Genomic DNA, 15,876 nt, shown 5'->3' on the forward strand with positions numbered 1-15,876 from the left:
ATTTGTTTGCACCTGTCCTAATTAAGTCAGGAATCTGATGTTCAGTAGTTGTCGTTTGTTGACATGGTTCATAACTATTTTCCGTTTCTCGTTTTTTGTAGGTTTTCCGGTTTGAATGGCTTTACGCTTTTTTACAATGTTTTTGGGACCCTTTATAGCTTGCTGTTCGGTGTGAGCCAAAGATCTGTTTTGAAGACCGTACTTTGACCTACCACCAGAAATTTTAAATATTTCTTATTGTGAAATTAAGTTATTGGAAGTAGAATCCTTAATACACGTTACTAAGTCAATTCGTTTGTGACCAACTCTCATTCTCATCAAATAACCATAATGTAACACATGATTGGTCAATTAGTTAGTACCGATATATACAGGATTTGAACAAACATGAGCAACACGTCCCGTGCCACATATAAAGCAGGATCACATGAGATCACCCCCCGGTTTTGGTAAGGTTCGTTTTGCTCGGTCTTTAGTTTTTTATGTTGTGTTTTGTGTACTATTGTTTGTCTATTGGTCTTTTTTCCCCTTTTTTAGCCATGCATGTTGTCATTTCATTTCGACTTTTCAGTTTGAATGTCCCTTTGGTATCTTTCGCCTCTGTATTAGCACCGGTATAGCCTACACTATCTACAAATGTAAATTCTGTAAGAATAAAGTTGAACGTATAAATGAAAAGAAATAACAATGTTTCTTGTACTACGTTTAACTAGGTCATTGACGATTAAAAAAACCTAATGAAAGATATATATTTTTATTAAACAATTTTTTGCAGAAGTTACAAGATTGCAACTGGTGGATGGCCAAACGGTTTCCTCAGCCCCTCTACCAGGGCGGTCCAGAACAGTTTTTCTCCAACGCCATTACTATACTGTAAATGAGGAGTACTGTCCAATAAGGTCTTTAATGAATCAGTCATATGATTTGAATCTATAGTATGTAACATTATAAGTAATGACACACCCCTTCCTTGTTTTCTACGACGTTCTTGGACTAAGTCCACTTCCCATTGGCACCATTCACTTTCGGCAAAGTCGTTCGACATTACAACAACAATTTTTCGACATTTACTCATGTATTTTCCAATGTTGCCTGTTATAGGGGCCCCAATGTCAAACTCCCTATGGTGAATGCAAATTCGCATATCTTCTTCATTTTCCAACTTTTTAACTAAGACATCGTGGACCCATTTTCGATCTTGTTCGCAATAAACTACGAACGCGTGATATTCATAGTCTTCACTATCTAGACGCATGTAGCCGGATTTCCTTTTCTTATACAATCTCCACCAATAAATATAATTGCGAACATTTGTTTGACATCTATATAACAAAAGGGGGACAGCGATCAACAAAACAACAACGAAAGTTATTGATACTGCTATAGCTGTAAAATAGTTTTTCTCCTTGCATGTTTCAGGTGTGGGGTTATAGTTTTTAAGCAACACTCCCCTGAGATTGCTGGGAAACATACATGCATACTTCTCGGGATAACTAATCAGTGTTAGGTTGTTTTTCTTTGATTTTGATTCAAAGTTTTCCCGTATCCATTCACGGAACCAGATTTGATCACATGTACAAGAAAATTGATTCGAGGACAAATCAAGAGATTCTAGAGATGATAAAATAGATGGGGGGAATGTAGTTTTGTTTACCAGTCTGATGTTATTAGCTTGAAGATTTAATGTCTTAAGTGATGATTTATTACCAAATATTCTCTCGCTGTCTTTCCAACCATTTATGGAATTTCCCTGTAAATTGAGAGTCTTTAAGAATTTCATTTTAGGAAATAGACCAATGGGCAATCCTCTAATTTTTGTATCCGGTAAGGTTAATTTTTCTAATTTTTTCAGAGGAATTAACATTAACTTCAATAATTGAGACTTCTTCATTGATGGTAGAAAATTGCTTGACATATCTAGTGTTGTTAAGTTTGGGCAATAGCTAAATATCGTTTTAACGTTGAACTTATTCCCTTTATCAAAATGGAAACCGTTATACTGGAAATATAATGATTTTAACGATGGTACATTAAATGCTGTTTCCTGTATGACTTGTAGCCTTGTTATATGTGAAAGGTGTAGTCTGTCAAGTTTAATCAATTCACTAAATGTGTTATTTTTTAGGGAACGGAAGTTATTGTAATCTACGCGCAACTGTTGAAGATTCCGAAGACACTTGAAAGACGAACTATTCATTTCGGTAATTGAATTGCTTTCAAGTCGCAATACTTTTAGTTGTGGAACAAAACTATCACCTGTACTATTACACCATGTAGGAATATTATGAATATCATTATCTATTAACACTAGTTCTTCCAAGACAATAAGTCCAGAAAGATTAATGTTTTTGATTTCATTGTGCGCTAGATTGAGGGTTTTTAAACCTGTCAGGTAAGAATATATTCCACCATTCAAATCCTTCAGTGAGTTAGAAGTCATGGATAAGGAACGAATCCGACTTAACTTTAGCTCTTTGAACATATCGGGAGGCAGATGTTCCCATTCGTTTCCCGAAAAAATCAAATTATTTATCATTGATGTATTGAAACTTCGAAACGCCTTCTTCAGTGAGAAAATGGTTAGCTTTTCCTCTTTTGAAATTTCCAATGTTTTTAGATATTGAAAGTCAGCAAACGCGTCCACACTTATATTAAGCACCAAATTGTCTGTTAAGTTCATTAAAATGATTTTGTTATTTGATGTTATATTTTTAAAGAAACTCCTACTAAGATGTGTGAAGTTATTTCCCACAAACTTAACTTGTTCCACATAACTTGGTAGCTTAGGTATATAATGTAAGTGACGAGAAGCACATGCTGCCGTTTTCTGTTTAGGTTTGCAATAGCATGGTATTTTACAATCTGGTTCCCCATCTGACATCTCAATAATCATAAGTGCCACAAGAATAGTGTAAAATTTGACTATCGAATGCATCTTCAAAACTGAAAGTAAACAATTAATACTTTTAAGTTAATGACAAATAAGTAGACACAAGACTCTAGAGCAAAGAATCATTTTCATAACAGCGTGGACAACCGCAATACTTGTGTTGGTAATAATACTTTATCAAGTACCTTTAACTTGTTTGTCGTCTGCTATCGATTATAGTGATTTTACGCTCACTCAGTCTATCGGAGACCTCCCTATGGGGATTTGAATAGAATAAAAGAGTAAGGTACATACAGGTGTATGAGAAGAAAATAAGAAAACTTCAATATTTCAACATTTAAATCAACACACAGCTTTCTATGTTGTGATGTTACACTACTGTTTCAGATAAGGGTGAAGGTTGGTACCTTTTAAAACGTGTGAAACCTGCTGCATTTTTTTTTTGCATCTGCCTTTAGTCACGAATATTATGTTCTGTATTTGTCGTTTGTTGATGTGGTTCATAAGTGTTTCTCGTTTCTCGTTTTGTATATGTTTTCCCGTTTGAATGGTTTTACACTAGTCATTTTTTGCCATGGCCCTAAAAGAGCAGGTGTCGCTCACCTGCAACTCTCCAATATTAATTAGTACGATATCATTTTTGTTTATCTTGTATATCTGATCTTCTGTTTTCAGTTTCTCTCTTTTTTACGATAGTTTTTGCCCAATACATAAAAGAAAGAGTTAAAATCGTTATTTAGATGCAATAACTTTTATAAGAAGCGGACAAAAGATTGTCTGTGTTAACAAGGCTTAGTGTAGATCTTGCCATGCCGATAATATTTGTTGATTACAGTTTCTCTCCTTTAGTTTTTGCCCAACTCATAAAAAGGGTAAACTTAAGGGCAATTACTTCTTTAAGTAATTGTCAGTTTTGACTCTGTTGGCTTATTTTTTTATGCCCCACCTACGATAGTAGAGGGGCATTATGTTTTCTGGTCTGTGCGTCCGTTCGTCCGTCCGTCCGTTCGTCCGTCTGTCCGTTCGTCCGTCTGTCCCGCTTCAGGTTAAAGTTTTTGGTCAAGGTAGTTTTTGATGAAGTTGAAGTCCAATCGACTTCAAACTTAGTACACATGTTCCCTATGATATGATCTTTCTAATTTTAATGCCAAATTAGAGTTTTTACCCCAATTTCACGGTCCACTGAACATGGAAAATGATAGTGCGAGTGGGGCATTCGTGTACTGAGGACACATTCTTGTTAGGTCTTGTTTTGCTTACAATATTGGCTGTTTTTCAATACATATTTGAGTCCAAATAATATGCAAAATATAGGCAAAATAATCAGTGAAGGACAGTAACTCCTATAATATTGGACACATTTGTAGATCTTTTTCTGCAGATCATTTTTTTTTTTGCCATTTGAAATTTCTCTTTACCTATTATAGATTTCTTTTCAAGATATAAGCAAAAAAAGGAAAAAAATATTGATTAACAAACGTCATCTAAAGGGGTATAAAAACTCCATTAAGTCGACTCAAAATTTCGGCTCTCAGGACTTATTTGTAGATCTAGTCTTGCTGATGATATTTGTAATTTCAATATTTCTTCTATTTGTTATAATTTAAAGAAGAAAAAAAAGGGATAGAGAGACAAAATATATTTCTTGTAATATCGTATTAATAACAACAAGAACACAGCAGTTGTGTAAAAATTATTCAAGATATTTCTGAAATTATTTTGTACGCTATAAAACTTTATATTCACATTTGCCATTTCCACTCATAAATTTAAACAAGTCTCCTTAAAAAGCATGTGCTGTTCTAATATATCTATCCACTAAATATATACATATTCAATAGATCAGTATAGATATGTCAAGATCGTATCATGACCACCATTACACACTGATCTGATAGCATTACCAGTACTCGTATATTAAAAATAAAACAAAAGAAGGGTTTTAATGAAGATTCTTTCTTACCTTTATTGCATTCCGTTCATATATTTCTAGTAGTGCATCACCGTGTTTTCTCAATGAATAGGTGAATCCGAAAGTTGCATAGGTAATTCGTGTCATTTACAGAAATTTTCAAACAAGGAAGGAAAAACCCCAAAATATTTATACCTTTGGGTGGAATTCCAAAGAGTGTTTATGTATCTTGATTTTAAAACTTGAACGACGGAGTTTCGTACGAAAAGTAACACGAATATTACTCGGACTAAGTTGAATTTCATGCAGATATACTCAAAACTTTGTGGTATATAATATATAGGTAATCATAATTGGTTTTCTGTCGAAAAAAAAACCAAGTATCTTCAGCATGATATCACACCACAAACGTTTTGTTTCGTGAAATAATTTAACATTAACAAAAGGCTAAAGAAAACCACAATTATTATCATTTGTGATATATCAAAAAAAAAAGCAGCAATCCAACGAAAACGTAAACAAAAGATATACTAGTATCGGATCAATATACTTGTACCCCTGGGGTGGTGTTCTCGAAAGTATCCTAAGATTCGTCGTAAGTCATAGATAAGACCAATTTTAGGATGGACTTAGGACCGACTTAGGACACTCTTAAGTTGCGTCTCGAAGCTATCTCAGACGCATCTTATGTTAGGACGTCCTAAATATTATAAACTGTAAAACAATTTGTTTTGAAATGAGAATATTGAATTCGTAGTGTCATCGTATCGTAAAAACACGAAGTTCAAAGTTTAAAATCATGCACAATTTCTTTATACGAGTTAATAACCGATGGTGCGTCTCTTTTCAAGTTCATCTTCACGTAAACAAATGAGAAAAAAGAATGCACAAAGTTAGGATGAAGATATGATGATCTTAAGACACCTAATTAGGTGTCCTAAAGTTAGGACGAAAATGTGATATATCTTAAGTTAAGAGAGCTTCGAGAACACGACTTAGGACAAAGACTTGTCATAAGATGGTCTTAGGACACGTCCTAATCCTAAGATAGCTTCGAGAACACCACCCTGCAGGTCAGTGGCGGATCCAGGGAGGGGGGGGGGGGGTCCGGGGGTTGGAACCCCCCTTTTTTTTGGCCGATCAATGCATTTGAATGGGAGCATATAGTTGGAACCCCCCTTTTACTCTGGGTTGGGAACCCCCCTTTTTAAAATGGCTGGATCCGCCACTGCAGGTGTACATTAATACGTCAGTTTTGTTTGAATGAGGTAACTGCAGATATAGCTAAATAACCTGCATAATGTTATCTGGTTATAGTGGAAGACCATTTGAAGTTTTCAGGGAGAGGGTGCAGGAGGAATTTCCTCAGTGGATTGAACTTTTGCCAGTTTTATTTGATAATACGCATGCTTTATTTCGTGACTTTGCGAAAATGTTTTTTTTTTCTTAACTTTTGTACACATTTATTTCCTGCATTTCTAATGTTCGCTGATACATGTATTTACATGTGACCCAAATAATTATCACTTATTATTCAGTTGATAGATTTAAAGCTATTTAATCCAATTTTTACCGGTAAATACTAGTAGTATATTTCTAAAAAATCATTGTTGTTGTGTTTAAATGAATAAGCATGTTTTTTTTTATTTGTTTGTCGCGAATTCAAAAGCTTTATGTGGTGTTTTATTGGTAAAGTCATGACTTAGAACAAAAAATGTGTTGTGAATCTTGGTCTCATTTCGTTTATCTGTTACACTGCAGTATTTGTGCATTTATACAAAACGAAAGTTACAATCATATACTTTATATATAAACACGCCAATAGACAATCAAAGGTGTAGGTTTAAAAACTGCTTTATGTCTCATCATTTCTTTATGACTATACTGGCGAAATACTACTCAGATAACTACACACAAAACGCAATTCAGACGACAGCGAATGGTGGATGACCAATCGGTTTTCTCAGTCCTTTTATAAACGCAGTCCAGAACAACTTTTCGCCCACACCAGAACAGTATGTTAGATGTGGAGTACTATCTAACAAAGCTCTGAGACGATTTGTCATATGCTTAGAATCTATACTCCTTAGCATGATGAGAAGAGAGACGCCCTTTCCTTGCCTCCTTCGTCGTTCGTGGACAAGGTCTACTTCCCACTGACACCATTCACTTTCAGCAAAGTTGTTTGACATAACAACAATTACTTTACGACATTTACTCATGTACTTTTCAATATTTCCTGTTACAGGTTCTCCAATGTCAAAATCCCTATGATGAATGCAAATTTTCATACCCTCTTCGTTTTCGAGCTTTTTAACACAAACGTTATGAACCCAGTTTCTATCTGCATCACAATACACGATGAATGCGTGATATTCATAGTCTTCACAGTTATCTAACTGTATGTAACCAGATTTTTTGTTTTTATAAAATCTACATAAATATAAGTAATTCCGAATATTCGTTTGACATCTGTACATTATGAATATAACTAAAAACGAAAGTATTCCTGCACCCGTAAGAAGTGATATCGTTATGATTAATGGGTTCGCTTGTTGACAGTTATCATCAGTCGGGTTGTAATCTTGTAAAGGCACGCCTCTCATGTCCCCAGGTAGCTTACATTTATAATATTCCGGATAACCAACCAACATTAATTTACTGTAACTTATTTTTGATTCAAAATTCGTCCGTATCCAATCGCGAAACCACATTTGATCGCAACTACAAGAAAAATAGTTTTCACCCAAATCGAGCTTATCAAGCGAGAACAACAGACTTGACGGGAATGTTGTTTTATTGACAACTCGAATCAAGTTTGATCGTAGATTTAATATTTTTAGTGACGAGTTGGTTCCAAACACTTGATCACTTCTGTTCCATCCCTGTAAAAGGTTTTTCTGCAAATCTAGAATTTGCAAATATTTCATTGTAGGAAATGCATAATATGGCAAAGAACGCATTGATGTACTTTCTAGCCTCAAAATCTTCAGTTTAACTAGTGGACGAAATATATCTCGGAAATAATTATACTGGTTTCTGGTTGGCAAATTGTTGTATGACATATCTAGTTGTTCTAAATCAGGACATTGCATAAATAAATTCTTCGGGTTATAGTTGTAGTGTATTCCTTTGTTAAACTGATAATGGTTTCGTGTAAAATAGAGAAATTGTAAAGAAGACACATTGAAAGCATAGTCTTCTATTGTTTTAAGTCTGGTATTCTCTGAAATGTACAATGTATTTAGGCTTTGTAGTTCACTGAATGTGTTACTTTGCAACGTGCGGAAGTTATTAGCATCAAGGTTTAATATCTTGAGGTTTCCTAGACATCTAAATGAAAAGCTATCCATTTCAGCAATTGAGTTGTCACTTAAGTATAATTTCTGAAGATTAGGAACCATGGTCTTATTTCTGGGACCACACCAGACAGGAATGTCACGAACAAAGTTACTATTTAGATTGAGAACTCGTACGGATATTGCATTTTCTAGAGTTACATTTTTAATGGAGTTCCAAGCAAGATTTAATGTCTTCAGATTAAGAAGAAATAAAAAAAGTTTAGAATCTATACTTTGAAGTTTGTTTCTGGTCAGGGAAATGCTGAATGAGGTCCTGTAGCTGTTGATGAACGGTAAAAAGAAGTTCGTTGGGAGAGTTCGCCATCCATTCCCAGAAAACTGAATAAAGGACATTTGTCTCACAGGTAAACTGTACAGAGATTGTTGTAGCATAGTAATGTTGAGATTGGGCTCTTTTGAAATATCAAGCGTCATTAAATACTTGAATTCGAGAAAAGCGTTGGTACTAATGTAGTGTATGAGATTATCAGTCAAATTGAGTGTTACAATTCGATTGTTAGAAGTCAGATTCCTGAAAAAGTATTTATCTAGATATGTGAAATTGTTCTGAACAAACTTGACTGTCTTTATATCTGATGGTAACCTTGGAATATACCGTAAATGACGAGCATTGCAGGTTGCTGATTTAGTCTTGAAGTTACAGCTACATGGGTACTTGCATTGAACTGTATCCATATCCTCACTTGCTATAATTACTATTTGTAGGAGGAATATCCATTTGAACAAGTTACTCATTGTTTCTACAAAAAAAGAACACAAGAAATTAGCATTAACTGATGCGAGCAAACTCTTTCTCTAATTGACAATGTAGTTGCTCTGGCGTGTATTTATCAAACTTACCTTTCACGAAATAGTTTTTACGGACTGTCATAAGATATCTTTCAATTCATACGATTTAAAATGTATTTATATGCTTATCGATTGGCCACGAAGTGCAGACTTTTAAGAGCAAAAACACATATTATTGTAAATAAAAATGTGATTTACTTTTTATAAAATATAAATACATTAACGGTTGAGTTTTCAATTAAAGAAAGTAAAAAATGTTAATATGATATAATACATGTTTTATAATCACATACCGTAGTATCGTCGTCCGCACACCGTTCTAAATATCGAGATAACCTTTTAACAAATTATTATTAGCATTTAGTTTAAATGGTAGGATTTTCCAGTGTCCTAGATTTTTTTGTAAATCCAACTGAGAGAAAATTCCCCATCTTGGCAAATTAAAAGTGCATTTCGTGTCTTAGTTTTTTTGTTTTGTTTATTTAGTTTTTGTTTGTTTTGTTTTTGTTTGTGGTATTTTCCTGTTGCTTTAAATCTGTTTTGTTTTAGTATTTTATTCTGTTTGTAACAGTTGTTGTTATGTTTATAGTATATATTCAAAATATGCACAATCTAGAAAATTCATATAGGATTTAAGTAATGTCCATTTTCTTCTGTCAAATAATAATATATACAGAGGCGGATTTAAGCCCCACTCCCCTTTTCTGAAAAAAATTTTTTGCTGATTATGTAGGGCCGGATCACTGAAGCATGACCGGAGCGCCCCCACTCTCAGGCAGACAATGGGCCCCCTCTTAGGCAGTCCGTTGGACCCCACATATGAAAATTCTGGATCCACCACTGATATATGCATCTGGGGAGCTTCGTGTACATACTCACATCTTGATTCTTTCGTTATAATGCATTCATATTTCATACTTTTAGGTAGAACAATGTCTTTTGATTAACAATAAAAGAATCATCAATGGAACACAAAAATAAAGGTATATGTTTTATGATAGTAACGGCCATTCAAATGATGTTTTAAAATTTTATTTAAAGTAACTTTTTATGCGTTAACAACATTTGCGAATAGAAATTGTCATGACACAATATGTAAAATACAAATGGGTTTGTAAAAATCATAGAAAGCAAATACAGAATTATATGTTTAAAGGGCTGGTAGGCCTATATGCTCTTTAAATATCTCAGTTAAATATAACTTGAACTTTAAATTCTATTTTCAGATTCATTGATAGTTTCACTTTCGGAATTGTGTCTTGTTGGGACTTTTATAGCTTACATAACGGTAGTTTTGTTCATTGTCGAAGGCCGTACGATGACCTCTATGTCACTTAGTCTGTAATGCATAGTTTTCTCAATCACACTCATACATCTCCTTATCTTTATTCACTCTTTTTTTTTGTACTTAGTCTATGGCAAAAATATATGATTTTGTTTTTAGCTGTAACTGTACTAGACGTGTAAAAGTTGCCAGTTCGTCTCAATACCTATAGTGTAATGGAATGAATCTTCTTTAAAAATAGTATAGTATTTTAAGAAAAGAAAGTGGTCGATCGTGCAAGTTATAAGAAGAGACAGGAAGTACTTCAGTTTTAGAGTACTAGAAGTCGAGTCCAATATTGATTTTATGGAGTTCTTGTTGAGTAGGTCGAGTGTGAATTTATGTAGAGGCAGTTAATACCGGTACTAACATCTCGGAGTGCTTAGTTCAATGTAGGTTTAAGCTGGTTTATTTTGTTCCAGAATACGTGTTTTTGGAAAAGGTTTAGGTAGTGTATTCCTCGGTGATACCTGGATTATATTTCAACAATCTACAATTGTAATCATATTATTACCGCTCCAAAAGGTTTGGCGTCGATGCTCGATTGTGTTTTGTACCAGGCGGGCGTCGTATCCTCTAGGTTTTGTGAGCATGTTGTTAATGAAGCTCTTGGCTTTGGATGCATTAATTTTTCCATTGAGAAAACTTTACTTAAAGGTTATTGATATGGCACTGTATCTAGATATTTGGGTATTGTCTTTATCAGTTCTAATATTGATTAAGTTTAACTTGTAGTATTAGTTTTATGTATAGCTGGGCGTGTATTTCCAGTATGTTGTTGGTGCTTGTTCTTTTGCATCATTTTGATGTTGTGGTTACTAATATTCATTATTAGACTAACTTTCAAAAAAGTAGTAAAATATGTATTTTAAGGGCAATTACCCCTACAAGGAGTCTATTTACTGATTTGCAGATCATGTCTTTATTTCTAAACTTTCTTATTTTTTTTTCTCAAGATAATTGATATGAATAATCATCATTTAAATGGTTCGACCCACAGGCACTTGTCTGTGTTATATTAAGGTATATAGGATTTTTATTTCTGAGACAAGTGTCTGTGGTTCGACCTCCAGTTTTCTTGCACCAAATGTGTCATTTGGTCGACTCCTGATGCTAACCTATAAAACTTATTATTGGGATTGAACCCACACCAGCTGACGAATGGTAAAGTTCATTTTCTATTTTAATACCACCTGATGGAGTGTTACAAATGCTCATGTTGGATTTTTCAAGAAAATACAAGCATTCTGAGAGTATTGCATGGCAATACATAGTCCCCTACCATTATACTGGAACAAAATGCTGACTAGTTCTATAACTTGTCATGGTGTTAACAGAAAATACCAAGTCAATATCTTCAAGCACGACTAAAAATGGTGTGGGATACTGGTTATATGAGTGAATTTTTCAAGTCCAAGGACCAGGGGCGGATCCAGCCATTTTAAAAAGAGGAATTCCCAACCCAGGACAAAAGGGGGGGGGGGGTTCCAACTTTATGTCCCCATTCAAATGCATTGATCGTCCCCAAAAAAAGGGGGGTTCCAACCCTCGGAACCCTCACCTGGATCCTCCACTGAGGACCATAACTCTGCACAAAATTATCAGACGGAAACAAAAATTCAAACACGATCTGTAACTTGTCATGATGAAACTTTATACCAATTGTCAATCAATATCTATAAAATTTCAACAACTAGTATCTACACATTAAATTCTGATTCGGAAACTCAAACGAACATAAAATATTTATCAAATAACCTCAAACTCTTACATGCAGAGACAAGCGCACATTTTATTATAAATATGAGTATAATAATGTTGAAAGTTCATATATATATATATATATACAACTCGTCTAAACATCAACCCAACAATGTTAGATCTGTAAATTTGCTTTCGCAAATTTTTGGTTCTTCCCTCGCCGGGATTCGAACCGTCGAATCCCGGCGAGGGAAGAACCAAAAATTTGCGAAAGCAAATTTACAGATCTAACATTGTTGGGTTGATGTTTAGACGAGTTGTATATACATTATGTACACATACATGTATCACCATCATTGATGGCGATCCGATGGATACATCTGTTGTAGAGTTGTCACTGACTCAGACGTACTTATATATATATATATAGCTATTTAGCAGCTTGTACTGGTTTCCCCATACTTGTGGTCCACAAATCTGAAAATAAATAATATGATTAATAATATTATTTATTTTGCAAAATGCTACTGTACACTTTGACTGCAATGGCTCTATCTGTTATGTCAGGATAATGTCATAGATGTGACTTTCTTTACGTTCAGAACTTGCATTGACATATTACGAAAAGTACAAGTTGAAGAGAAACTAATAAAATGCTACTGTACACCTTGACTGCAATGGCTCGAATGACTTAAAGCCACCGGAGTTCAATCGTGCATGAACTCAATATCACAATCGAACCGACCTTACTATAATTAACCAAACACGTGTTAACTATAAATAAATAGCATTTTACATGTTCGATTTTGTACAACTTTGATAAATACATTTAAATTCTAATTCGTAAACTCAAACGAACATAAAATATTTATCAAATAACCACAAACTCTTACATGTCCTTACATGGGAGACGCCACCTGCAGAGACAAGTGATATCGAAACACAAAGAACGGGAAAATAGCATTGAATATTTATTTGAATTTCTTAATTTCGATGAACTGATAACTGTGCGGGAAAGTCTTCTCTAACGTAACCGTTCTTTTCGCTGTCCGATTTTAACTTAACCTGTTATAAGAAAAATCTTAGCAGAAGTACAGGTTTTAGCACTGGCTCTTGTATATGAGAGACGAATCATTTCGAAACTTGTGAATATTTGACTGTGACTGAATGTTATTCTAACTAAATATTAATCAAGGTGTATGTCAGCATCTTTAATATAACTATTTAAAGAAATTTATTTTGTTAAATAATATACCAATATGCATATCTGAAATTTAGCCTAATAGCTTCAATAACAATCAGTATTGTCTAAACATTCGCCCTAGTGACTTAAATAATAATATGCTTCGTTACTTAAATAATAAACAGCCTAGTTGCGTCCGTCATCAACAGCCACCTGCCAAGTATCTTCAACAACAACCAGCCCAGTGTCTGTAATAACAACCTGTCCAGTGTTTTTTGAACAACAACCCAACAAGTGTCTGTAATAACAACTTGTCCAGTGTTTTTGAACAATAGCCAGCGCAGTGTCTTCCAAAACAACATACCAAGTGTCTTTAACAACAACCAGACAAGTGCCTTTAATTAAAACTGGCCCCGTGTTTTCAACGACAACCACCTCAGTGTCAGTAATAACATCTCCAGTGGCTTATACAAAAACTGATCCAGTGTCTTCAACAACCAGCCGAGAATTTTAACAACCAGCACAGTGTCTTCAATAACAACAAGCCCAGTGTCTTCAATAACTAAACAACCTGCCCAATGTCTTCAACAACAATCAGCAGTGTCTTCATTAACAACATACCCTGAGGCTTCAACAACAAACCTGCCAAGTGTCTTCAACAATAACCTTCCCAGTATTTTCAACATCAACATATCCAGTGTCTTGAATAACTACCAGCCAAGTGTTTGTAATAACAACCTGCCCAGTGGCCTCAACAACAACCAGCCAAGGCACTGCAAGTTTCTTCAACATCTACCAACCCAATGTACTTAACACCAAGCCCAGTGTCCTCAACACCTATCAACCCAATGTCCTCAACACCAAGCCCAGTGTCTTCAACATCTACCAACCCAATGTCCCCAACACCAAGCCCAGTGTCTTCAGCATCTACCAACCCAGTGTCCTCAACATCTACAAACCCAATGTCTTCAACACCAAGCCCAGTGTCTTCAACAAAAACTACCAAAGAGTCTTCAATAACTACAAGTCCATTATCTTCAACAACAACCTGGCCAATGGCGTCAATAACAACATGCCGAGTGGCTTAAATAACTGTAACTATCAGCCCAGTAGCTTCAATTACTAAATGCCAAGTGTCTTCAAGAACAACCAGTCAAGTGTCTTCAACAACATGCTTCTCACTGATGTCAATAAGAACCTGACCAGTGTTTTCAAAAACAACCGGCCCATTGGCTTTACAAACAACTTGCCCAGTGGCATTTATAACATGCCCATTGGCTTAATATAACTATCAGCCTATATCTTTTATAACGACATGACCAGTGGCTTCAACAACATCATGCCCATATGTATTATTAATAGTATGTCCAGTTGCGTCAATAATAACATGTCCAGTGGCTTAATTAACTATCAGCCCGTTGGCTTTAATTACCAATTTGCCAAGTTGCCTAGTGGCGTCAACAACGACCTAACCATGGGCGTCAATAAGAACAAGCCAAGTGTCTTCAATAACAGACTGCCCACTGGCTTTATAAACAACCTTTCAAGTGGCTTCAATACCAATCTACCCAGTGGCGTCAATGATAAATGTCCAGTGGTTTAAATAACTATTAGCCCATGGCTTTAACTACGACATGCCCAGCGACTTCAACAGCATCCTTCTCCTTGGCATTAATAATTGTTTTGCCCAGTTGTGTCAATAACAACATGCCCAGTGGCGTAAATAACAACATGTCCAGTGGAGTCAATAACAACAAGCCCAGTGGCTCAATAAACAATCAGCCTTGTGGTTTTTATAACAACTTGTCTAGTGTCTTCAATAACAACACGCCCAGTGGCGTCAACAACAACCTGTCCATCGGCATCAATAACAACCAGTCCAGTGGCTGCACTAATAACCAACCAAGTGTCTTCAACAACAACCTGCCCAGTGACTTCCATATCAATTTGCCCAGTGGCGTCTATAACAACATACCCAGTGTGTTAATAACAACATGCCTAATGGCTTAGATAACTTCTAGCCATGGCTTGAAAAACGACGTGCCCAGTAGCTTCAACAGCATCTTGCCCAGTGGCTACAATGTCAACCTGCCAAGTGGTGTCAATAACAACACGCCTAGTGGCGTCGATAACAACACGCCCAGTGGCTTCAATAACAACAGGCCCAGTGGCGTCAATAATAACTCGCCCAGTGGCGTCAATAACAACACGCCTAGTGGCGTCAATAACAAGCCAAGAGGCGTCAACCATAACAAGCTCAGTGGCGTCAATAAAAACTCGCCCAATGGCGTCAATAACAATACGCCCAGTGGCGTCAATAATAACATGCCAAAAGGCGTAAAAAAATTACACACGCCCAGTGGCGTCAATAACAACACGCCCTGTGGCGTCGATAACAACACGCCAAGTGGCTTCAATAACAACACGCCCAGTGGCGTCAATAATAACTCGCCCAGTGGCGTCAATAATAACTCGCCCATTGGCGTCAAGAACAAGCCAAGAGGTGTCAATAATAATACCACGCCCAGTGGCCTCAATAACAGGTCAAGAGGCGGCAATAATACCACGCTCTGTGGCGTCAATAACACGCCAGGAGGCGTCAATAATAACAGGCTCAGAGGCGTCAATAACAACACGCCCAGTGGTGTCAATAATACCACGCTCTGTGGCGTCAACAATAACACGCCCAGTGGCGTCAAAAACACACCAAGAGGC

At 35.8% G+C, this 15,876-nt stretch overlaps 2 protein-coding genes across 3 annotated transcripts; both read right to left on the minus strand.

Annotated features, from left to right (window-relative positions):
• Positions 1–738: 738 nt before the first annotated feature.
• On the minus strand, positions 739–5,085 carry LOC143067816 (toll-like receptor 4). Its single transcript, XM_076241377.1, has 2 exons — positions 4,854–5,085; positions 739–2,943 (listed from the first exon to the last, which is right to left on the minus strand). The coding sequence occupies exon 2, from the start codon at positions 2,933–2,935 to the stop codon at positions 779–781; it is 2,157 nt and encodes a 718-aa protein (XP_076097492.1). The 5' UTR covers positions 2,936–2,943; positions 4,854–5,085; the 3' UTR covers positions 739–778.
• A 1,505-nt stretch (positions 5,086–6,590) lies between these two features.
• Positions 6,591–9,354, minus strand: LOC143067815 (toll-like receptor 2). 2 transcript variants are annotated; one of them, XM_076241376.1, is made up of 2 exons: positions 9,247–9,354; positions 6,591–8,904 (listed from the first exon to the last, which is right to left on the minus strand). In XM_076241376.1, the coding sequence occupies exon 2, from the start codon at positions 8,897–8,899 to the stop codon at positions 6,728–6,730; it is 2,172 nt and encodes a 723-aa protein (XP_076097491.1). In that variant the 5' UTR covers positions 8,900–8,904; positions 9,247–9,354; the 3' UTR covers positions 6,591–6,727. The 2 variants fall into 2 exon arrangements, with proteins under 2 accessions (XP_076097491.1, XP_076097490.1); XM_076241375.1 differs by lacking the exon at positions 9,247–9,354 and adding an exon at positions 9,005–9,041.
• Positions 9,355–15,876: the final 6,522 nt, after the last annotated feature.

Source organism: Mytilus galloprovincialis, chromosome 3 (genome assembly GCF_965363235.1).
Source record: "Mytilus galloprovincialis chromosome 3, xbMytGall1.hap1.1, whole genome shotgun sequence".
Lineage (NCBI taxonomy): Eukaryota > Metazoa > Mollusca > Bivalvia > Mytilida > Mytilidae > Mytilus > Mytilus galloprovincialis.